Consider the following 23,946-nt stretch of genomic DNA (forward strand, 5'->3'; position numbering starts at 1 on the left):
AACGGCAGTGACATGAAAATATTATCAGTTACTATATCCTTGTTTCTGTACAATATACCTACAAAACCGTTCCGCATGATTGACACCACTACCAGGGATGAAGGCAATGCTGGCCAGACCTTAGCCCACGCCTTCTGGAGCTGCCTGGTGAGGTAATCGATGTTGGTGGCTCCTAACTAGTAGAACTCTGATGTTCTGTTGCAGAATCACACAGTGATTTTTCTTTTTTATCGGATTAACCATCGCCGGCCGAGGGGGGGGGGGGCGGGTACCATCCCCCCATCAGTTTTTTTCGCAATAGCTCCGAACACGCTGGCGATAAAGCGTTGAAACTTGGCATACCTGACCTTTGATTCAAGCCGGATCTTTTGACGCCAACTGTATTTTCGAGTCAGGTTAGGTCACTGACCTATGACGTCATAAGTGAACCTCTGCACGGTCTTCATATGTCGCAACTTCGCAACACCCTCACTGCCAGAGGAGCTTTAACAGAGAAATGAAACTTGCAGGATCTAGTATCCATTACCAGTCTCACAGCTTGTATATCTCGGACTTTTTCTAGAGGTCAAAGAAGGTCGGGTCATTTTCGTGACCTCACCATTAAAAGTCAATGGAGAAAAATGAAAACGGCTATTCTGGCGCCGGGAACGATCTCCAACTATCTTAAGCACACAGAATCGTGATTTGGTGCACTCCTTGCAAGGCTCGATGCGTCACTTTTGCGATTTTGACCTTGTGTGACGTCATTTATGACGTCATTAGGGTCACATTAGTTTTTCGCCAATAACCTTACATCAAATTGAGCTAGCGAGTCGGGAAAGCCACCAATGGACTCAGGAAGACCTGCCGAATCGAATGACATGCGGCATGACCTCTTTCGACCAACTTCGTGACCTGGGGGTGCTGACCTGACCTTGACCTGAGGTCAACACCCTAAGTTGACCTGACCCGAACAAAAAGTATATCATTCGACGCGCCTGAGCGAGGCAAACACGATGCTGCCAAAATCGCGGCTCTGCGGCCGTTTTTTTGCGAAGTTATTCACCAAAAACTGAACCGTACCCTGGGGCCCTTGACCTGACCTTAGAGGTCATCGGTTGACCTAGGACCTTAAAATCGGGTATCAATCTCTGCGTTTCGTAACGGCGCACACGCTCGTTTTTTCCGCGACGCGCTAGCTCTACCAGGGGCAAAACGGCGAAGGGGGTCGTACCCCCCCCCCCCCCTCCGCCCCCTCGGCTGGCGCGTATGTAGAAAACCAATAGGTCCGGCGCGGGGGTCTGGGCTATTCCCAGATCAGATAACTCTGCCCAGAAGGATAGGTTCTCACAGCACCAGTCTTGAGTCTTCTGGCCATAGGCGGCGGAACGGGGAGGGCACCGGGGCACCGTGCCCCCCTTTGATTTTGGCATTTTAACATTAGCCCTATGGGCGTTGCATGGAAAGAATGAGACCGAAAGTCGGCGGTGCCCCCCCCCCCTTAATTGAAGGTGCTCCGCCACTACTACTTCTGGCCGTGTGAGGAGGGACTTCAGCAATCACGATGAATATTTTATTTGCTCGGGCACGAAAGTGCGCATAATTATTTTGCCAGTTTTGTCCCGTCGGTGGATTAGAGGAGACACTATTCTGGGAAGATGTTCCACTGGTTGCACTCTTTTATTTTGGTACGCGTAGTGTTGCTAAATTTGTCATACCATCAAAAGCAATATTTTGACACCTATCATAAAGATTTCAGGTCTCAATGATTTCAGGTCAGGCATCCAGGTCGCAAAAAGCCGGTACTAGATCAGGATAAAATTGGGCTAGTTGAGCAGCATCAGAACAACAGAGCCTTTCGTTAAAAGCGTGAGTGCCGTTGCGCATAGCGCCACCAAGCTTCAGACACCACTTGGGACATTCATTTGACACGTTTCCTGGGAGTTTCCTGCCTTTGCACTGCCGCACAAAGGCAAAAACTACTATGTTGGGCACCCAGCCTCTGACCCAACACGACCTGACCCAACATAGTAGTTTTGCCTTTACACTGGGTCACAAGATCACTAGAACCGGTACATTGTCAAAATGTCACTAAAAATACAATATGTTATCCATAAAAACTATAGTTATTCATCTAACTTGATTCAAACTTGCAGGATGTGCTAAAGCTAAGTTAGTCCATACATTTTTTAAGAGTGCCATGTATGAAGAGAAACAAGAAGCTTCAGCTCGGGTGATGGGTCATAGCGAGATCACTTCTGGGCAGGGAATCATGGAAGACATTTGAAGTAATAGGCCATAAGTGATTTATACGTGTTTGGGTGTTTGGATGGGTGAAAATGACCTCGAATTCGGTTTCCTCTCGTCTCTCTCTCCCTCCCCCCGTGCCATCCAGCAGCTGGGGGCTGCCAGGCACATTTCCAGAGCCCTACTAAATCGGGTCCTGGTGCTTCCAGTGCGGCCGTGGGCGCAGTCTGGACGACTCTGATTGGTCGGCAGCGCCTTCCAGCGGGCCGGCCGGCCAATGGGCGTCGCCGGTGCGGGTCGGCCGGCCCGTCTCGGGTGTCGGCCGCGTCGGGTCGCCGGCGGAGGTGCTCTGGCCGAGCTCACTGCGACTTCAGGGCGGACACGGTACGGACTGCAGCCGACCCAGTGTGCGCCAGTGTCTGTGTGTGTGTGTCCGTGTGTCTGTGAGCCGGCTGGCAGGTAACGCGACCCGACCGGCCCGCCGAGTCAGGCCGGGTCCAGTCGGCCCGGCCACCCTAGCACGATATAGGGTGACAACATTAACACGGACTGCAGACTCCGGTGTACCCAGATGTGGCATGCCTCTGATTGAAACCGACGGGAGTCCTATTTTGGGAAATCCATCACGTTTGTAATGTTAAATAATTTCGAAAAATCTGTCAACTCATCAATTTAAGTATCGACAGAAGCACGGAGCTTCAAATACGCATCATTTCCTAATGGGACAGGTGTTGCCAAGGAATGTTGGTCTTTGTGAGTTAGAAGTTGTTGTGACTTAGAGTTATTGACGGAATTTTAATCGCCGGGATCTCTTGTTTGGTTTGCTCCTCTGCTCTGAATGGTTTGTAGCCTGCTGTCCCTCGCTCGGTTTGGTTTGTAGTATGTGTGTGCTCGTCCTCACCGGCCCGGCACGGGACTGGCTCGCCCGTCTGATCTGTAATGCGTCTGTCACACTCACGCCCTGTCCCCGGCCGCTGCCAGGCTCAGTCGGGCCGGCCGTCCGTCTGCCCCTGTTTGTGTGAGAGAGCGGGCAATAAACGTCTTCCCCTGTACACGGTCTTTATCTGTACCGCATGCATTCCGCACGTCCCGTACACAACACGGCGACCTGGTGGCTGGCTGCACATACCACAGGTGTGCGTACTACACGCGACATCCGCCGGTGAGAGCCCAAGCAGATACGATCTCAGCACATCACTAAAGTCATTGGCCATTAGTTGACCTTCCGGGCTAGGTCAATGATACCACCGTCGAGAATCTGGGAACCTACTAGAATTTCTTCAAGAAGAAGCCTTCCTGGACCCTTATTTCGGATTTTGCATTTGTTTTGATCAAAGAAGATATATCCTTGCAGTTGGATTGGTGGGTCAGGCCAGGTCAGATCAACAGGCAAGCGTCCCGTACTTTCATAATAGTTTGATATCTAACCAGTAACCACTGATGCTTTGGCCCTGCAACACGGCGCGAGTCTTACAATATGTTGCTAAAACCAGCTCTCAGTTGTTAAAATGGGCACTCAATTCTAAATCAGCTAACAATGCCTTGTGCTCGGCGCCATCCACGTCGGGCTGAAGGGGGAGGGGTGAACAGCCCCCGTCCAAGTCGACTCCTAGTCCACGTAACGACCCGCGGTAAGCGACGTTTGAAATAGCGTTAAATCACAAAGTTAGTGTCCGGTCCAATTTTGGGCCGGGTCCACCAAATGTCTTTACCTGCGCCGTGCTGGAGGTCTGAGTTTTCCGTGTCGTGCTGGGCGGGAGGGGGCGTCTTCACCTTCCCCGTCTAACTCGGCTCATGGGCCACGTAGCGATACGCGGTAAGCGGCATTCAAAAGAAAGTAAAGAAATAATAACGATGGAAATACTTCGGTAATTTTTTAGGTCATGTCAAAGGTCAGATCCCCACATGCCATTAAAGGTCAAATTTTGTCTATTCCAACAATTTTGGAAACACCGACGACATCGATTTTGCCAGCATCGTGTTCCCCTCGTCGAGATTCGTCGATTGAACCATGATTAGACCTTAAAAGGTCACCTTTAAAATTTCCTCAGGTCAAAGTCATGACCTGACCGGAAAAGGTCATGGTGGATACTAGTCGATCCGTTTCGTTGAGCCGAACACATCTAAGGCGTTTTCATCGCTATAGCATGCATCTCTCGGAATTTATTAGCGAAAAACTGTTAGAGCCCATTTGTAACCCGAGATAACTCCAAGGGATATAAAGAGGGGTCGCGGGTGCCAACTCCCGGCTTAGTGTCATTTTTACTTGTTATTAGGTGTTGGGAAGGGTTAAAAAATAACGTTCGTACAAAAGAGGCGCATTTCAATTTTCTCTCATTGATTTATGATGCGGAGGTCGCAAAATTGATCTAACCTTAGGTCATGCGGACATCGAGTTTCAGAGGCATACCTTTTGTACACACGAGTGGGGATCGGCCACTCGGTGTAGCTATGGCAGACATTGAAACTTTTTATGAGGTGAGATTTTGAAGTGACCTGGTGACCTGACCTGGAATGACCCGGATCTGAAATTTTCACAGCATGTCTGGACATTGAACAGGTCTGTTGTCGAAAACGACGACGTGGAGGAGGGCGTGAAAATACCCCCCCCCCCCAACACGGCGTCAAATTTATCCCTTATTTCAACACTCCTAGAGAAATCGCCGCATAACTTAACCCGCGCATGACTGGGGTATTTTCCATAACGCGAGTGACGGGGGGGGGGGCTCTCCAGAGCCCCCCCCCCCCCTCCTATCTCCGAAACTACTGGGCCGATCGTCAAAATTCAAACGGCGTCTGATAGCCCTGGAAAAAACTGTCGACCGAAACCTGTTTTCATTGACCTCGAGGTCACCGATGACGTCACAGGTCAGGTCAAAGTAAAAATTATCGACATTTTTGCTAGTTCACAATTCAGGCTCTGACCACCGGACGGCCGGTCCGACCAGGCTCATTTTTGGTTTACGCACTCCTTGACGGATCCCTTAGATACCCTGAGGGTACCGAACTTTTACTTCGAATTTTTAACCCGCGCCCTGCTGGGGGGGAGTGTTTGAACACCCCCCCCCTTGTGGTTTTTCGCGAATATCTCAAAAACGGCGGCGCCGAGCGCCACCGTTTTTGGTACACCTTATCATACATCAATTCTACACATGTTGTGAAAATTTCAGACCAAGGTCATTCAAGGTCAGGTCACCAGGTCACTTGAAGTGACCTCACCTCATAAAAAAGTTTCAATGTCTGTCATAGCTACACCGAGTGACCCATCGCTTTGAAACTTTCAGCGATTGCTAAGAGCAATAGCATGTACAAAATGTATGTCTCATAATTTTGATATCGATGACCTAAGGTCAGGTCAATTTTGCGACCTCCCCATTATAAGTCAATGGGAGAAAATTGAAATGCGCCTCTTTTGGACGAAAGACATTATAAACACTCCCAAACACTGAATTACAAGTGGTTTAGACATACTGAACATGAAAATGGTGTCCGTGACCCCTGTTTATGCCCTGAGGTCATCTTAGGTCACGAATAGTATCTAACAGTTTTTCGCAAATAACTTTTGATAGAGGCATGCTAGAGCGATGAAAACGCCTTAGATGTGTTCAGCTCGAAGATACGGATCGACTGATATGTAACATGACCCTTTCCGGTCAGGTCATGACCTTGACCTGAGGTCAAATTTTCAAGTTGACCTTTCAAGGTCAAGTTATAGTTCATTCGATGCGTCTTGACGAGGGGAACACGATGCCGGTAAAAGTAAGCTCGTACAATGCTTGCGTCAAAAGTTATTGCAGAAAAAACTGTTTCCGAAAAAAATCGGTTATTTTTGCAGTTTTTGCCCCCTGTAGGCAAAACCATTGGCGTTAGGTCAAATATGAGAAAATTACTCAGAAAGGGCGTTAATAGGGCTATCGAATGCGCTTTTCCGCGGCGCTGTAGCTCTATTGGTTTTTTGAGTTATGCGTTGGCTTCTTGGAAATTGTCGATATTCGACCTGGAAATCGGCGAAATTTTGCCTTCAATGACCTCTGGTGACCTGACCTTTGACCTGACCAAAAATTGACTGAAGTGATTTCCTCATTATTTTTGACGCTCTTTCGAACGCCGCCTTCCGCGTATCGCTACGTGGCCCAGGAGCCGAGTTAGAAGGGGGGTGTTCAAACACCCCCCCCCCCCAGCAGGGCGTGGAAATCCAGGACCCCCAGCCGGGCGCGGGTTAAGGTCAAGGCCAGGTCATCCTAGGTCACGAAAATTGTATATCATGTATCGGTCACGTGACGCATGTTTTATGGTCCATTTTACTCATAGATTTCGAAAATAGTGTCGTCTGTGTCATTTGAGGTCATTGTCAGCTGAATTTACCGGAGGTCAGGTCACTTTCAGGTCAGAAACGGTCAAATTTTGAAAATGAAATTTGTCAACAAAAAAGGTGCCTATCAGATGCAGTTTGAGCTCAGGAACACGATAGTGCCATTTATATTGCTGTACGACGTCAAAAACGTACCGAAAAATGGATTTGAAAAAAAACATAAAATTGTAAAATTTTGACAATAATGCGAATAACTTGGCTATTTTTGAAGATATTGGGCTAAAACTTGCAAATGTAGTTCATCAGTGTGTGTCCTATCACATGTATTCCGGTTTTTGCGAAAAGTCAAAAACTTTTTGAAAAAAAAAATATATATTTTTGTAATTGTAAATACATATTTTTCAAAATTTTCAAAATATCGAAAATTCGAGATAGCAGTTTGATAGCTAGGTGTATTTTTAGTCCACTCATGCAAAGAAAATGGATCTAGCTTTAACACGCGCACCGACGGGGGGCGGATATTCGCCCCCCTGAGATTTTTTGCAGATAGCGGGAAAACCGCGGCGCGTAGCGCCGCGAAATTTAGTACGACTATTCTCTCATCAGTTTTAGACATGGTGTGCAAGTTTGAACCTCCTAACTTTGAAGGTCAGGTCACCAGGTCACTTTGAATGACCCAACCTCAAGTCCCTTTTTGCAACTTTGTCACCGTGCCAGAGCTACAGTAGATGTCGGAGGTCTTTGAAAGTCGCAGGATGTTATTAGGTCATTAGTAGCTACAATTTGTATATCTCGGAATTTCGATGTCGGTGACCTAAGGTCAGGTCAATTTCGCGACCTCCCCATTATAAGTCAATGGGGGAAAAATCAACTCCCTGTTTTTACCACTAAAACGGGTCGGAATGGCCCCATATACCATACATGACTTCATATACGACCAACCTTCACTACCTTGAGGTCTGTTTTGCTGTTGGGCAGCTGAAAGGTCATGTGACGTCATCAAAGGTCACCAAAGGTTTTTTGCGAATAACTCCGTACAGAAACAAGATACAGCCGCGCGGATGGTCTCATTGTGTTCAGCTCGTCAAGACGCATCGAATGATATACATGATGACCTCGAGGTCACGTGACCTGAGGTCAACCTTTGACCTTGACCTTTCGAGGTCAACATATGTATCATTCGATGTGGATTGACGAGAGGATCACGATGATGCTCTTAGTTTGTTCCTATCATGACTAGTTCGAAAGGTATTCGAGAAAAACTCTCCCCATATCTAGCGCCGCCATTTTGACTTTTTCGACCCCTGTGACGTCATCTTTGACCTGACCTGAAAATGACCTTTGGAAAAATTGTAGACCTTGTCCGTGCGTATCCGATGCCGTTTACCGCTTCTCGCTATCTTGCTTCGTACTCGAGATCTCAGGGGGGGGCGGTCATCCGCCCCCCCCCCCCCGTCGGTACGAAGTTGGCGCAGACCCCCGTCGGTGCGCGGGTTAAAACTGAGCTCTTGAGAGCGTTTGCCGTAATTCAGTATTTTGCATGAAAATCGGACGCCATGACGTCACTCTGACGTCATTTCCGGTCGTACTATGGTAGCTAGAAAGTTGAAATTTTAACACATGGTGTCAAATTGATGCCTTTGAAGGTACCGCAAGTTTCGTGTTGATCCATCAAACGGTTTAGAAGATATTGCTGAAAAACGGGAGGGGGCTCCGTAGAGCCCCCCCCCCCCCCCCCCAGTCATGCGCGGGTTAAGAAACATGAATGAATACGAAACTACAGCGTCTTGGAAAAGTAGAGGTCCTATTCGATAGCCCTTATAAACATTTTTGAACAATATGCGTAGATTTTACCTAAGGTCAACATTTACGCCTTTAGAGGCCTTAGGTATATACCTAAATGTCTTTCCGGATAGCGTCTTCTACAATAAGTTTTGACACAAAGCTGGTAACACGTTGATTTTATCACCACAATGTTTCTATTGCCGAGACGTGTGAAATGAAATAAAAGTTAACACGCGCACCGACGGGGGGGCGGATATCCGCCCCCCCCCGAGTTTTTTCGCGAATAGCGGGAAAACCACGGCGCGTAGCGCCGCAAAATTTAGTACGACTATTCCCCATCAATTTTACACATGGTGTGCAAGTTTGAACCTCCTAACTTTTAAGGTCAGGTCACCAGGTCACTTTGAATGACCCAACCTCAAGTCACTTTTTGCAACTTTGTCACCGTGCCAGAGCTACAGTAGATGTCGGAGGCCTTTGAAAGTCGCAGGATGTTATAAGGTCATTAGTAGCTACAATTTGTATATCTCGGAATTTTGATATCGGTGACATAAGGTCAGGTCAATTTCGCGACCTCCCCATTATAAGTCAATGGGGGAAAATCAACTCCCTGTTTTTACCACTAAAACGGGTCGGAATGGCCCCATATACCATGCATGACTTCATATACGATCAACCTTCACTACCTTGAGGTCTGTTTTGCTGTTGGGCAGCTGTAAGGTCATGTGACGTCATCAAAGGTCACCAAAGGTTTTTGGCCAATAACTCCGTACAGGAACAAGATGCAGCCGCGCGGATGGTCTCATTGTGTTCAGCTCGTCAAGACGCATTGAATGTTTTACATGATGACCTCGAGGTCACGTGACCTGAGGTCAACCTTTGACCTTGACCTTTCGAGGTCAATATATATCATTCGATGCGGATTGACGAGAGGATCACGATGATGCCCTTAGTTTGTTCCTGTCTTGACTAATTCGAAAGTTATTCGAGAAAAACTCTCTCCATATCTAGCGCCGCCATTTTGACTTTTTCGACCCCTGTGACGTCATCTTTGACCTGACCTGAAAATTACCTGTGTGAAAATTGTAGACCTTGACTGTGCGTATCCGATGCCGTTTACCGCTTGTCGCTATCTTGCTTCGTTCTCGAGATCTCAGGGGGGACGGTCATCCGCCCCCCCCCCCCGTCGGTACGAAGTTGGCGCAGACCCCCGTCGGTGCGCGGGTTAAGCTGGAGAGGTTAAGCTGAATATTTGACGAAGAGTCAGGTTCTAGACGTGACCAAACGAGTCATGTTGCATATTAGTCGATCCGTATTGTTGACCTAGATAATTCCAGGTGCTTTTATTGCCCCACCATTTCGCCATCAAGAGTTATTGTCTGAAAACTGCTGGTGCCTTTTGACCTGGCCGGGCCCAGGGTAGCTAGCTCCAACCACCGCAGTCCGGGGAGGGGTTTTCGCCCCCCTTTCCGACTAACCTATCTTATCTGGTTTCGGAGATATCAGACAAAATGTAAAGGGAGGGGGCAACTTTTTGTCCCCCACCCCCACCCCCATCCCGAGGGGCTCATGGGTTAATAGCTAAATTTATGCCAAGTAGGACATGTCTGGCAGCGCTAAGTTCCAACAAATGCATGCAATGGGACAGAATGGCTCAAATGCCCCCCCCCCCCCCTAACCTAAAGAAACCTTTTTTATTCTACCATTTTCATTTCGCTAAGATTTAGAAAAAGCACATGTCTAATGATATGTTTGTAATTGGACATAATCACATCGACTTCATAATCTGTCATTCACTTTGATGTCTATCTAGTGAACGTAGCACGGGTGATGCACCATCACCCTTAGTTTTTTTTTTTTTTTATAAATTTAGTCCGAACCTTTTGATGGGAAGGATTCACAAGGACAGAGCCACCGCTAAGCGAAGCTTGTTGCGATGACCCTGCCCTCTACCCTCCGATCGCGCAATTCCGATTCTATGGCAGAATTTAGAGTCCAAAGTTTAACGTGCGCACAAAGCCGCGCACGGCCGGTCCCCTCACTGACTTCCCCTGGCTACGGCCTGCCACCAACCGCAACCATACCTGTCAGGAGGCCCATAAATGTCGAGCGCCCGTCGCGCTTCGAACCTGGACTGTCATAACCAGGAACGCGTGCTCTCACCACGCGGAGTCCAACGCTCTAACCAACTGAGCTACGGGACCGGCAATGTTCATAGTTGCCGGTCCCGACTAACATCTTCATAGTTGGGGTGTTAAACAGCTAAGACCGCCTTCAACCATAATATTGTAGACTATAACTCTGATCTTTGAGCTCTGATCTCCGTACTTAACCCGCGCGGGGCTGGGGGGGTAAATTTTACCCCCCCCCCTCGTGAATTTTTGCAATATCTCGAAAACGGCGCCGCGCAGCGCCTCCAAACTTTCAGAACCTTTTTTTACATCAATTTGACACGTTCCCTGAAAATTTTAGCAAAATCCCTCGGATATTTTTTTGAGAAAATGACGTTTTAGTGACGTCATGTTCGCCATTTTCGCCTCAAAAACGGCAAAATTTCAAACGCCGCTAACATCTTCATTTTAAGGGAATCAAGACGTAACAAAAAAGGCTATACGTGATGCTACTTTGTCTATCAAATGGCTATCTCGGTTTTTTGAAAAATTTTATTTTGGCCCAAATTTTTTCAAAAAACTGACTTTTTTGGGAAAATAATTATGAAATCCAAAATTTTGCGTGTATAAAAAAAACGGAATATATGTCAGAGAAGTGGTTTATGTGCACCTACATACCAATTTTTAGAAGAATTGGTTCAAAAATGTGGAAGTTATTCAAAATGTTATGACGTCATGACAAACAATTTTTTTGAAAAATGATTTTGTTTGAAGTTCTAGACCTCGTACGGAAACAAGAATAGCACCATTCGATTCGCCGTGAAAAACTGCATCAGATAGATACCTTTTTAGGCCTTAACAACCAACTTTAAAATTTGACCTTACTTGACCTGACCTTGACCTGACCTCGACCTGAAATTCATCCAGATGTGGTCCATATCACCTATTGAGTATGCCTATTGAATTCTATGAATAAAATGGCCCATAAAACATGTGTCGCACATGCCCTTTTCTATATTTTGTTTTTGGTGACCTGACCTGACCTGACCTGACCTTGACCTTGACCTCGGAATGATATCGTATGCAAGGAATATTGTCTTGGTAGCCTAAGAACACGTTTTGGGCAATCAGTCTCAGTCCATGACTCCATTCTTCGGCAACTACGGTGCAAGGCCGATACTGTAGAAACTTTCAATTTGTACCCTTGACCTGACCTTGACCTTGACCTCAAACTTTAAATTAAGTACATTTTGTAGTTGTTCGTGATGAGATCTTTCGATTGGCGTTTCAATTTTCCAAATCGGACCATTAGTTCGGGAGATAACAGGGGGGTAAAATTTACCCCCCCCCCCAGCCCCGCGCGTTCGGCTGGAGACCCCAGCCCCGCGCGGGTTAATCCAGAGCACTGTAGGAGCTATCTCTGGATACATGATCAATTCACTTCTCTTCACCCGCGGCGGGTCCTCGTCGCCGGGGCAGCAGAACATTCACACCGCTGCACCTTGGCTCGTCAGCCTAGTGCGTCCACGGTGACTGACTGTGGATTGGTCACCGGACCAGCACAGCATGTTCACGCCACTACACTGGGGCCCACGGCCTCACGGACTGACCACTGTGCACGCGAACCCTCGGCGGCTCCTCTCTTCACCCGCACCGCGGACAGACTGACTGAGTGGCCTCCCTGACCACTACCAGAGCCCGCGGACTGCGTCCCGGCAAAACAGACTGACTCACCGGAGCTCCATACGCCGTGCCGGGCGGGCGGCTTCAGTCACGTTCGGCCGTGTTTGTGCTCTCACGTCTGAACCCCGAGCTCCGACGGCCCGCTCGGCCTCTGACGAATGAATCAGGCCTTGGTGTGCCTCCCACGTCAGCATTGACGCACGTAATACCGCGGATGGGCGGGCGGAGGTGCAGCTATCCATATCACTGGGCAATGAGACATCGATAGGGAGTGGGTCCGCCTGACATGTGCACGGAGCCGCCCGCAGTCCGCGCTTCGTCCGCAGCGTCCCGTTGTCAGCGCCGCTGACGGCGCGCTCTTCTGCCCGCAGGAATCCAGCCTCCGAGGCCGCAGCCGAAGTACGTAGGTCGCCGATCTCTCAGCTCTGAGCCGCCCCGCAGCCGGCAGCCATGGTCATCGAGAAGCAGTACAAGCCGGAGGACGAGCCGGATCCCGAGCCGTACCTGTGAGTGAGCAGCCCCTCAGCGGGTCATACCTCTCCGCTCCCTCCGTTCAGCGCCCCCGCCGCCTTCCTTCGCGACGGTCCATTAGACCGTCCACCTCAGCCGTGCCGGTGCCCTCGCCACTCTGTTTTATTATTGAATAAATATTAACTAAGCCATAGCAATCACACATCACATAAGCAATATCAGAGCAGTAAGCTCAATAAGTTTTGTTTGACTTTTCAAATGCCTGGTGCTGCTGTCTAAGTTATTCCCCTCGGGACTGCGTCTTTTACAGTCGTGTCCTTTCACCGTCCCTTCCCAGGTTCGTCTCTCTCGAGCAGAAGCGCATCGATGGCACCAAGCCGTACGATGCCAAGACGGCCTGCTGGGTGCCCGACCCCAAGGAGGGCTTCCTCCTGGGAAAGATCGTCAAGACCGAGGGCGACAAGACCATCGTCCAGATGCCCAACTTTGAGGTCCGCATCAACTATAACTGGTTTACAATGTTTGGATGTGCTTGGAGTCTTCATCTTTTGAACTTACTTGTCGGTATTTGTTCCTGAACTGTCAGTTCCAACTCCGACCCTTCGACTCTCTCGCCCCCGCAGGAGAAGGAGTACAAGAAGTCGTCGCTACAGCAGGTGAACCCTCCCAAGTTCGAGAAATGCGAGGACATGTCCAATCTGACCTACCTGAACGACGCTTCGGTGCTGCACAACCTCAAACAGCGCTACTACACCAAACTCATCTACGTAAGTGGACGGAAGAGCCCGTGTGGATGACGGGCAGCAGTGAAAACTTTACATTGTGATTGTAGTTTGACCTCTGACCTGACCCGGTGACTCCTCAGGGACCTCTGACCTGACCCGGCGCGCCGTTTCAGACGTATTCGGGTCTGTTCTGCGTGGCCATCAATCCGTACAAGCGGTTCCCGATCTACACCCTGCGCGCCATCAATATCTACAAGGGCAAGAGGCGTAATGAGGTGCCGCCGCACATCTTCGCGCTGGCCGACGAGGCCTACCACGACATGATGGCCAGTGAGTGCCGCAGGGGATCGGCAGTGGCTGTCCTACCAGGTCCCCGGGCAGTCGGGAACAGTCGTCCTCTGGTGTCGTGCTCAGCGCCGACCAGCTCGGTCGATCCCTGCCGACCCCCCGTGTATCGAAACGATAGCTGCTGGCGTGGGCCCCGACTGCGCCGCTAGGAGCCTCATATAACCGAATCACCGTCATCATTAGTCAGACGGTGAAAACAGCACCATCCACCGGAGAGGCGGCGTTTACTGCCGGTCCAGAGCCGGCCCCCGGACGACTCTGCCCCCCCCCCCGGACCACCTCCGCCGCTGCCAGCGCGGCGGTTCCAGCGGCGACCACTGGAGGAGGGAGGGGGAGAGGGGGGATCCAGGCAGCCCGATTTAGACCCAGCGGCGGTGCCGTTGGCTGGAAGCCCGCTCCAGCCGGCCGGCTGGCCGTATTTAGGGCGGGCACGGCGGAGATCTGGTGACCGGGCCGCGGGCCGAGCCCCCAGCGGCCGCCCAGGCCCTCTGCCGGCCTCACCAAACGACAGCTGACCATCGCCAACCGTTTACACTGACGGAAATGGTCCTGGATACTTAATGGAAGCCTGAATTAATCCTCGTCGGCTCAGGGGAGGGGTTGATGCAACCCCCCTAAGGTCTCCCGCAAATAACTTGCGTAAAAGCGGTCGATCGCGACGAAGTTGTTTAATACCCTCGCGTTTATCTATTTTACACCTATCATAAAAAATTATGACCCTGAAGCATGTTATATGACGCAGGTCCCATACATTAGGTTGGGTGTCAAGGTCACCTAAAGTTCAGGTCAGGTCATTGACCTCTGATGACCTCGGGTCACTCTTCCAAGTTTGATTTATTTTTAGGCTAGTTTTTTAGTCGAATCCGAATTTAGCAACTATTTGAACATTTACGAAGTAGTTTTGGTGCCTTCGCAACATGTTGCGAAGCTGTCAGAGGCGGCTTACACCTACCACGAATACCCAGTGGGACTTCTACAGGTTGACCTTGCCTGACCTGACCCGACCTGGCCTAAATGAATGTAGGCAACATCTTTGATGAAAACTAACATAATATACTTCATGTTTTAACGACACCTGTTGTATTTCAGATGGAGTGAATCAGTCCATCCTTATTACGTAAGTAGGGGTATGCGTGTGTTTTCGACAAACGTTTTAACTAAATTGGTTGTACATGCCTTCGATGTTAAACTCAACAAATCATTACGTTCGCTGAAAAGTGATTTAAAAAAGAATGATATTTGACACTAAACGTAGTAGTGATGTCAATTACAGAAAATCAGGATACCGATACCAAACCAACTACCAACCAAAACCATGGGAAAATACCGAAACCAAACCAACTTGGGAATCCAGGAAAATACCAACTTTTCGCCAAATTTACAGCCTCTTGGTACATTAGTGAGGATTCATAATACTAACAAAATACCAAAAACATCAGGTTTGAAATACCAAATACCAAGTTGTTATCGGTTTGGTATCGGTATACCAAAAAGTCGGTATCCGATTGACATCTCTGAAACGTAGTGCTTTCTACGTAACATCATAAGTATTAAGACGTTTAACTTGGCTTTTTCTATCTAAAATCTTAAATATAAGTTTGAAGTTCTCAAAGATTCTCAAATCTCAGCACATATATCATCTCTGAGCCACGAGAAGGGATATTCTCACTGCCTCTCTCTCCGGTATACTCTGCTGACCTCCTTGACTCTGGAGTGGCGAGTGTTTACCCCCGGTATACTCTGATGACCTTCCCAACTCTGCAGCGGTGAGTCTGGAGCCGGAAAAACCGAAAACACCAAGAAAGTCATCACCTACTTCGCCAATGTGGGCGCCACTGGCAAAAAGAAGACCCAGGAGCCCAGCAAGGCGAGTTGCACATAAACTCACCGACGTATACGCATTAACTTGCTACGTAATCTAACATATAGAAAATGCCAATAAAGGATTATTTTGGCGAAGGGTGTCTTTCACCGATAAGATATTGTATTTGACGTAATATACATAATAGATGTGGAAAATATGCAGCAGCCACATACTCTTGTATGTTTAGCGTGAGCATGACTTTGCGTCACCTCTTCATTGTGCTCACGCGCGTACGACTCAGAGCAGCGGTGTTGTGAATCTGTCGCCATCTCGCCACCACGTCAATGTAACCAGTAACCAGTTCACCTATCTGGCGGAGGCTGACATGTGTGAGCTCTGGTGGCCGCAGGGTAATCTCGAGGACCAGGTCGTCCAGACCAACCCCGTGCTGGAGGCCTTCGGCAATGCCAAGACCACCCGTAACGACAACTCGTCCCGCTTCGTGAGTTCTGGTCTGCGCTGCGCCGGGTGGCCGATTCAGCAGGGCCGAGTGCGACTCTGTATCAGAAACGACTCGGACATCGCAATATCTGCGGACACAACCATTGCGGAGATGTAGACCGTCAGTGAACAGTCTTACCAATTTGTATGGAGGACTGGGGGAAGCGGTTGGGTGGCTCCGTATCAATGTCACGCCTAAATATTTTTACGGACTCATTCAGGTGTAGTTGTGAGGGCGGCTTGGTAAAAATATTACAACCCAGCTCAGAGCTGTCCCCGAGCTGCACTACATTTATACCGATGCTAGCATGATGAGGTCTCTGTTTCGCTGCCACCGTGGCCAGTCGCGAGTTGGACCACTGCTCACCGTCCCCTGTCCGCGCGCAGGGCAAGTTCATCCGTATTCACTTCGGCCCGCTGGGCAAGCTGGCCGGCGCCGACATCGAGACCTACCTGCTGGAAAAGGCGCGCGTCATCTCTCAGGGCCCGCTGGAGCGCTCCTACCACATCTTCTACCAGATCATGTCCGGCGCTATCGACGGCCTGCTCGGTGAGAGGAGTAGGACAGAGACACGGGACAGCAGCGCAGGGAGCACAGCTGACAGAGGCTCAACAACATCAGACTGTAGCGCACATATATCCTCGGTGTCTCCAATAGGCCCACTGAGTGATCATTCGTTATTGTGGACTGTGGTGAGTCCGAGGAGCCGTTTGGAGTCATTGGGTTAATCATGTGACCCTGTCTCTTCGCCAGATCGTCTGCTGCTCTCCACGGACATCTACGACTACCACTACGTCTCCAACGGCAAGACCACCGTGGACAGCATCGACGACCACGAGGAGATGAAGATGACGGACGTAAGTGCAGCGACATCCGCGGCGTCACTGTTAACGCTCGGAGGAATTCATGTTCCGATCCCGACAAGGGAACCGGTCAGGATATTTTCTCAACAGAGGTGCAGGAACAGCTCTTTGGTCGCTGCATATATTTTATATATCTAGGTTCGGTCGCAAAGCTCACGCTACCCATCATTTGTATTCACGTTTCACATTCTTTTTCGTCATTGCAAATATGTTACGAATCAATAGAAATATTATTTTGTGTTTCTTAAGTCAATTATTAGGTATTCTGGCTCTACTGGAACAGTTTTAAACAGCGTGATATATATATTTAGAAGCGATTGATATTGTGAAAAAGTTTACAGCACACCCTGTAAAGGTGAGTCCAGTGGGCTTTTTAGAATTATTTGGGCCTCAAATGTAAACACTAAGCAATCAGATTCCCGCGCTTTTCTGTATTCATTGTCGGCGGTAATCTTTACCAATGCTTATGTTGCTGTCTTTATCAACCTGCCGGCGCTATATGCAAAATTGAAGTTCAATATCAAGTTCCAATTGAGTAGGGAATAGAACTTTGTCAACTCCTGCCGAGGATTGGATAACTGTTGATGCAGCTCTAAGCGCAAATAACATCCAGTCAACATGCGTAATGCCTCTGCTGCCTGGTGCAATGATCTATCTTACTGCTTTGTTTGCTTCATGCTTGCCGTCCGCAATCTTTCTCTCCCTCTCTTTACCACTCTCTCTCTCCCTCTCTCTCTCTCTCTCTTTCTCCTCTCTCTTTCCCTCTCTCTCTTTTTCTCCCTCTCCCTCTCCATCTCATCTCCCTTCTTCTCTCCCTCTCTCCCTCCTCTCTGTCTCTCTCCCTCTCTTTCTCGCTGTGAGCTGTGGCGTGCCCCAGGGCCCGGTGCTGTCGCCCACACTCTTTGCTAGTTGCTGATCCGCCGCCTCCCTGCTGCCCCCGCCCCCGCAGACGGCCTTCGACGTGCTGAACTTCAGCCAACAGGAGAAGGACAACATCTACGCCATCGTGGCCTCGGTGATGCAGCTCGGAGAGATGAAGTTCAAGCAGAAGGGCCGCGAGGAGCAGGCCGAGGCCGACGGTACCTCAGTACGTGCTGACCCCGCCAACCCGCTGACCTGACCGCCTTGTCGACCCGCAGCAAGCGTTCGACGTGCTGGCCTTCACCCAGGCAGAGAAGGACAACATTTACGCCATCGTGTCGTCAGTGATGCAGATGGGCACGCTCAAGTTCAAGCAGCGCGGCCGCGAGGAGCAGGCAGAAGCGGACGGCACGGCTGTAAGGCGGAGCCGCTGGGCTGCTGCTCTGGGCTGTTGAGCTGCTGAGCTGCTGATCCGGGCTGAGCTGATCGCCGCCGAGCTGTGCTGAGCTGGTCGCTGCTAAACTGAATTTATGAAGGCCCTCACTTATGCTCTGGCTCTCTCGAAAGGCTTCCTGCTGAGTCCTGGTCCTGCATTTCATCAGAAAAATATCTTGCCATCCATCTTTTAAGCTTTATTTGTTGAATAAGAAAACGAATAATTCACTTCGATGAATTCTGAGATATATTTCGTATGAGAAAACCCTTATTATCATATCATGATTATCATAAAAGGCTAGACCAGGTCTCAGCGTCGAATAATCATTTCTCACTTCTTACAATCGTGGATTTTAGACGAACTAGGGGCTTACTGTGGGTGCCATCGTCACTTCATGGCAGCTTAAATATGAGGTTGAGGTGATTTCTTGGCGCATTCTAAACTATAGACGCCACCTAAACATCTCTAATTGCATGACCATTTATTTGTGTGTGCCAATGCTTCAAATGCATGCTGAATAGCTCAAAGGACGGCAATGTGTGTGGACTCTTTGGAATTTATGTCAATTTGCTATGATCTAATCTCCAATCGTGTTATCACTCTTGCATGGGTCGTTCTCAAACCCTGCACATGTGTGCGTGTAAGCCAGAAACACCTGGCATGGTACGAACCACATGTTATTGCTGATGACGTCATTTTACAACAGCTGACGCCTCTTGCTGTGTCCACACCCAAGTCACGTGACCAACGACTGTTCTGGCACTCGACCCCACGTCCCCTCAGGGCAAGATAGTGGAGCACGCGGAGCGAACGAGCACACCTAGCGGAATGTGCCCCCCCTTCCCTTGAATGCACCCCTGGAACTCGCCTGAAGGCCGTGGATGCATACGAACCCCTTTGTGTGAACATTGGTGGCTGGAATGCCTGTCAGAGCAATTCTTGTGCTTGGTGCCCCGGACAGACTGACCCTCTCTGTTCCCACCCAGCCCCCCCCCCCCCGTCCGTCAGCATGTTCCTGGAGCCGAGACCGCGACGCTAGACCAGTGCAGCCATCACGTGTGACTCCACTGTGTGACTCCTCTGTGTGACCCCTCTGTGACCCGTGCTGCCCTGAGATCCGGTGTCTGGAGGGTTATCCAGTCCGCCCCGAGCTCAACACCCGCCACAGCACGAAACCCGTCACTGAACTGCCTGGGAATGTCCCCCAGGCTGCCCCGCACGGTCTGAACACTAAAATCTGCCAGTAGAAATGTTTTAGATGATGGGAGTGGTCTTGCAATCATTAGTTTTAACACATTACATTGAGCACTGAAGAAGTTAAACAATGATATTTGTTATTAGCCCTCACCCGCACATGGGGGGTTGCCCCCCCCCCCCAGGTAGTCTTTCTGTTCTGCACTCAACATTTTTAGAGCTAGAAGGCTGATTTTTCGTATAGCTGCTCCTCTATCCTTTCTGGATGTTCACTGAAAATTTCAAGTTTCTGTGTTTTTTGGTTTCGGAGATATGACCTTGTTTTTAGGTCATGTCATGACCCAAATGGCCAATTCTCAACATCTTGCGTTGGCTATGGGCCTTGTGAGCTTTTGACACCTTGATTTCGGCCTTTTTTACCAGTCTTACCTCCCACCTATCATGGAACATGTTGTTGGACGATGTACAGATGTCAAGGTCAAGGTCAAGGTCAACCTAGGTCATCTAAGATAATTGCGTTTTAGGCAAGCGGAATTTACTTTTTGTGAAGTTTTTTGACTGGATTTTTGGTAAAAAGCTTCTCAGATCATGATTTCATGTAATATGGACACATAAAATAGCGGTGCACACATCAGTATACACACAGACACACACAGACATACAAACCCATATAATTGACCTTGACCTAACTTGACCTGAAATGACCTCAGCAGCAAAAACCTGGTCGGGTAGTGTGACAAAGAGGTTCTAGCTGGCTTGGCACCAGAAAACGGCATCGTCATCGGTATATGATAAGCAGCGTACTTGATATCCAACGGTGACCCAAAACAGCAATATTTTTTAGTTTGACCTGACCTGGAAGGTCAATGACTGACCTGAGAAGGTAAAACTGGGTATCATTGGATTCGTCTCTTCCCAAAGAATCTTTTTGGTCTTTACCGCTAAGCTCTATCTCCAACAGGAACGAAATGGCGCGGGGGTGACAACCCCCCCCCCCCCCATGTGCGTTCTAGGATGGGAAAATGGCATGTGCGGGCGAGGGTTAAAGTCGATTGCTGTAAGACTCGTATGTTGCTGATAGTGATATGTAGGTTGGTGTTCAGGCACTAACACTGTGTTTAATTGCTATAAGGCCAGAGAAATGGCAGACGGACTGTTAGTGAATGTTCTCATATTGTATGTGAGGCTCCAAGTGGAGGGGAGCATTATTCGCTATTTGAAGTAAAGCATCGAATACGACAAATCCCAGAATCTGTGTGGTCTCTCACTACCATATCAGTCGACTGTCGCGTGATAGTCGCGTGTAATTTCATGGAAAATGATTCGAACGAATGCAAATCTCTTGTCAACTTGGCAGGAGACATGGATATGGGTCGTGTTCATATTGTGTATGATATAAGATATGTGCACACTGATAACAGCTCCGGAACTAATGACTGCACTCATGACAGTACTATGTTTCCCTCTTCCATCTCACCCCCTTCAATAATCGAGTTCGCTGACTAGTTGAATCGTTCCCTATCGCTGAATTTCAAACTTTTCAGCCTTGTAAGAACCATTGAATACCACTCACAATTCCTTTATTTCAAGCGACTCTCGCAGTCTCCGGGGACCACTGGGCCTTGCTTTCATGACATTCTGTGTTACCCACAGCATATTGTTTTGACATTCACCGGAAACTTCTTGTGACGTCTGCATTATTGTCATGGCCGTCTATAGCTCCTTGTGATATTATTTCATATGTTGCCCTCAACGATAACTTTTATTGTTCCGATTATTCGTGATCAACCGCAACTCCCTGTGGTAACCACTGGTTGGCTGTGATCCGACCTGAGCCCAAATAACCGTGCGAATTGCCTCGCCGGCGCGTCACAGGAGGGCGAGAACGTCGCCAAGCTGCTGAAAACGGACGGCGTCGAGCTCTACAAGAACCTGCTGAAGCCCAGGATCAAGGTCGGCAACGACTTTGTCAACCAGGGTCGCAACAAGGATCAGGTCAGTGGCCTGAGAGCCGCACAACCAGTGCTCGCTTGGTGACCTCACTGGCGACTTTATAGGTCAGCGTAATAAAGACCATGTCAGCGTACTCTGAATGAGTTATGAATCATTTCACAGCAGTTTATGTGAGTGACATATTCTGATAAGCAAACGTCATATTGATACCTTTCAGCTTTGTGAACCATCATCGGCAGGGAGGATAGCACGATGCAATATTTGCTCACATTCGCATTACGTGGGTTAACGGGAGTACGCCCCGCCCGGCCGCTAGATGGCAGTGCCCTGTGCGCCGTGACTGCTAGGCTATACCGCAGTACAGTGCAAGTCTGCCCCGCCCGGCCGCTAGATGGCAGTGTCCTGCGCGCCGTGACGGTAGGCTGTGCCGCAGTACAGTGCAAGTCTGCCCCGTCCGGCCGCTAGATGGCAGTGTCCTGCGCGCCGTGACTGATACGCTGTGCCGCAGTACGAGCTCGCCGGCCGCTCGGCGGCGTGTGAGTCGCCGCTCCGAGTCGCTCGCTCGGTCCGTCTGTACCGGCGTGTTGATCAGCGGGTGACACGCCTCCCCTGCCTGTGCCCAGGTGTACTACTCGGTGGGTGCGCTGGCCAAAAACATGTACGACCGGCTCTTCAAGTGGCTGGTCAAGAAGGTCAACATGACGCTGGACACCAAGCAGAAGCGCGCCTCATTCATCGGCGTGCTCGACATCTTTGGCTTCGAGATCTTTGACGTGAGTTCAGCGGCTGGGAAAATGGCATCGGATCGACAGGATGTGTGATTCGAGAGGACTAGTCACAATCAAATAAATGTATGTACTTACCCGGCAAGAACTGTGGCCACTGACCAGAGCACCCCGTTCTGTTTGACAGTTCAACAGCTTTGAGCAGATGTGCATCAACTTCACCAACGAGAAGCTGCAGCAGTTCTTCAACCACCACATGTTCGTGCTGGAGCAGGAGGAGTACAAGCGGGAGGAGATCGACTGGGTCTTCATGGACTTCGGCATGGACCTGCAGGCGTGCATCGACCTCATGGAGAAGGTGACTTGTCTACCGGGACCCTTGCATGATGTACTGGAACCGTTTATAGCCATGATTTTATCTGCCTGCAGGCGGATGAATCGTAGTTTATACCGTCTTACTCATGAAAAGTTTTGAGTATGTTGCAGTCTGTTTCTTGTGTAGGAGTTGGCTGCGCCAGACGTCTGTGATGTAGGACCTCAGCGTCTTATCTGACACACTATCTATGCGCTCGGCAGCCCATGGGCGTCCTCTCGATCCTCGAGGAGGAGAGTATGTTCCCCAAGGCCACCGACAAGACGTTCGAGGAGAAGCTGAAGACCAACCACCTGGGCAAGTGCCCCCTCTTCGTCAAGCCAAAGCCGGCCAAGCCGGGACAGAGCGAGTCGCACTTCGCCATCGTGCATTACGCGGGAACGGTAAGAGTTGCGGGACCGACACCGTAAGAGACTAATATTATCTCACTATCGTCACTATCGTTTTTCAATTTCAGTTTTCATTTCTTCAAATAGGGTGGCGTTCGCTTGGAACAGCCTGCCGCCAACTGTCCCTGGATGTAGCGGCAGAGCTGGTTTTATCTCTGCCCTGGACACGTAAATGTGTTAATATGTTTCATATTTTCCCTTTTTTACCTTGTATGCCATTTGTAATGTGCCTGTTCTCGCGTGTTTATATCTGTAACTACCAAGTACGACATGAATCAAACATGAAGCCAATGTAGGTAAGTGGGATGATTCGAAACACATCTGAATCTGAATCTGAATCTGAATTTTGATAATTATAAACATGGCTTAGGGTACACCCGCTTGCAAAGTTCTAATATTCCGCGGTCTATGTGACACTTTATTTTTGATTGAGCTCAGTGTTCATCCATTCCCCTTGAACCTGTGCGCTATGGAAGGTCGGATAGTACACTTTACCTGGTGGTGCGCAACGTGCTGACATGACACGTTACTACGGACAGGTGAACTATAACCTGGTGGGCTGGCTGGAGAAGAACAAGGACCCGCTTAACGACACGGTGGTCGACCAGTTCAAGAAGAGCGGCAACGCTCTGCTGGTCGAACTATTCGCCGACCATCCCGGACAATCGGCGCCAAAGGAGGAGGGTGGCGGCGGCGGAAAGGGTAGGTGGAGCAGGCGCAGAGCCGCGGCAGGACGGCAGGGAAACAGAGGGGCGGAGGGTAGCGGGGTACGAGTGGGCCAGCTGAGGGAGACACATCGCTGACGTCCACCCCCCCCCCCCTCCCCCGAATTCTGCCGCAGGTGGCAAGCGCGCCAAGGGCTCCGCGTTCCAGACCGTATCTGCCATGTACAGAGTGAGTACAGGGATCTGACCACTGGGGACGGCGGCATTCGCTCTGCCGTCTCTTCACCGAGCAAAGTCAGGGGTTATCACTCAACTGGGGTCCACTCTGTCGGAACTGAGTTCTCCGTTATGTTTTTAATTGCTTCTTAGCCATTTTTCATTGTTGATCAATATTTTTCCCAAAAAATTTCCGTGCTAGTTGCAATTGTTTAATATTCTGACGCTCCTCTGCTCATCACTAGGGCGTCGCTGGGATGCTGAAGACGCTGCGTCACACTCGTGCTTTCCAAGTGACAGTTGA

General features: G+C 49.5%; 1 protein-coding gene across 2 annotated transcripts in view; it reads left to right on the forward strand.

Moving 5' to 3' along the window:
* The window catches only part of LOC122371209 (myosin heavy chain, muscle-like), a 62,246-nt gene that overhangs the window by 21,433 nt on the left and 16,867 nt on the right, over nucleotides 1-23,946 (forward strand). For both annotated transcript variants that reach the window (XM_043347355.1, XM_043347356.1), the window contains exons 2-18: nucleotides 2,436-2,610; nucleotides 12,489-12,623; nucleotides 12,926-13,079; nucleotides 13,212-13,355; nucleotides 13,487-13,643; nucleotides 14,751-14,778; nucleotides 15,426-15,528; nucleotides 15,875-15,967; nucleotides 16,354-16,516; nucleotides 16,721-16,824; nucleotides 17,970-18,107; nucleotides 21,197-21,316; nucleotides 21,898-22,047; nucleotides 22,187-22,357; nucleotides 22,576-22,755; nucleotides 23,301-23,463; nucleotides 23,603-23,655. In XM_043347355.1, coding sequence (XP_043203290.1) covers nucleotides 12,568-12,623; nucleotides 12,926-13,079; nucleotides 13,212-13,355; nucleotides 13,487-13,643; nucleotides 14,751-14,778; nucleotides 15,426-15,528; nucleotides 15,875-15,967; nucleotides 16,354-16,516; nucleotides 16,721-16,824; nucleotides 17,970-18,107; nucleotides 21,197-21,316; nucleotides 21,898-22,047; nucleotides 22,187-22,357; nucleotides 22,576-22,755; nucleotides 23,301-23,463; nucleotides 23,603-23,655 — 1,977 coding nt within the window. In that variant the 5' untranslated portion in view covers nucleotides 2,436-2,610; nucleotides 12,489-12,567. The remainder of the gene's footprint in view (nucleotides 1-2,435; nucleotides 2,611-12,488; nucleotides 12,624-12,925; nucleotides 13,080-13,211; nucleotides 13,356-13,486; nucleotides 13,644-14,750; nucleotides 14,779-15,425; nucleotides 15,529-15,874; nucleotides 15,968-16,353; nucleotides 16,517-16,720; nucleotides 16,825-17,969; nucleotides 18,108-21,196; nucleotides 21,317-21,897; nucleotides 22,048-22,186; nucleotides 22,358-22,575; nucleotides 22,756-23,300; nucleotides 23,464-23,602; nucleotides 23,656-23,946) is intronic.

This window comes from Amphibalanus amphitrite, unplaced genomic scaffold, assembly GCF_019059575.1.
Source record: "Amphibalanus amphitrite isolate SeventyFive unplaced genomic scaffold, NRLGWU_Aamphi_draft 001215F_arrow, whole genome shotgun sequence".
Taxonomy (NCBI): Eukaryota; Metazoa; Arthropoda; class Thecostraca; order Balanomorpha; family Balanidae; genus Amphibalanus; species Amphibalanus amphitrite.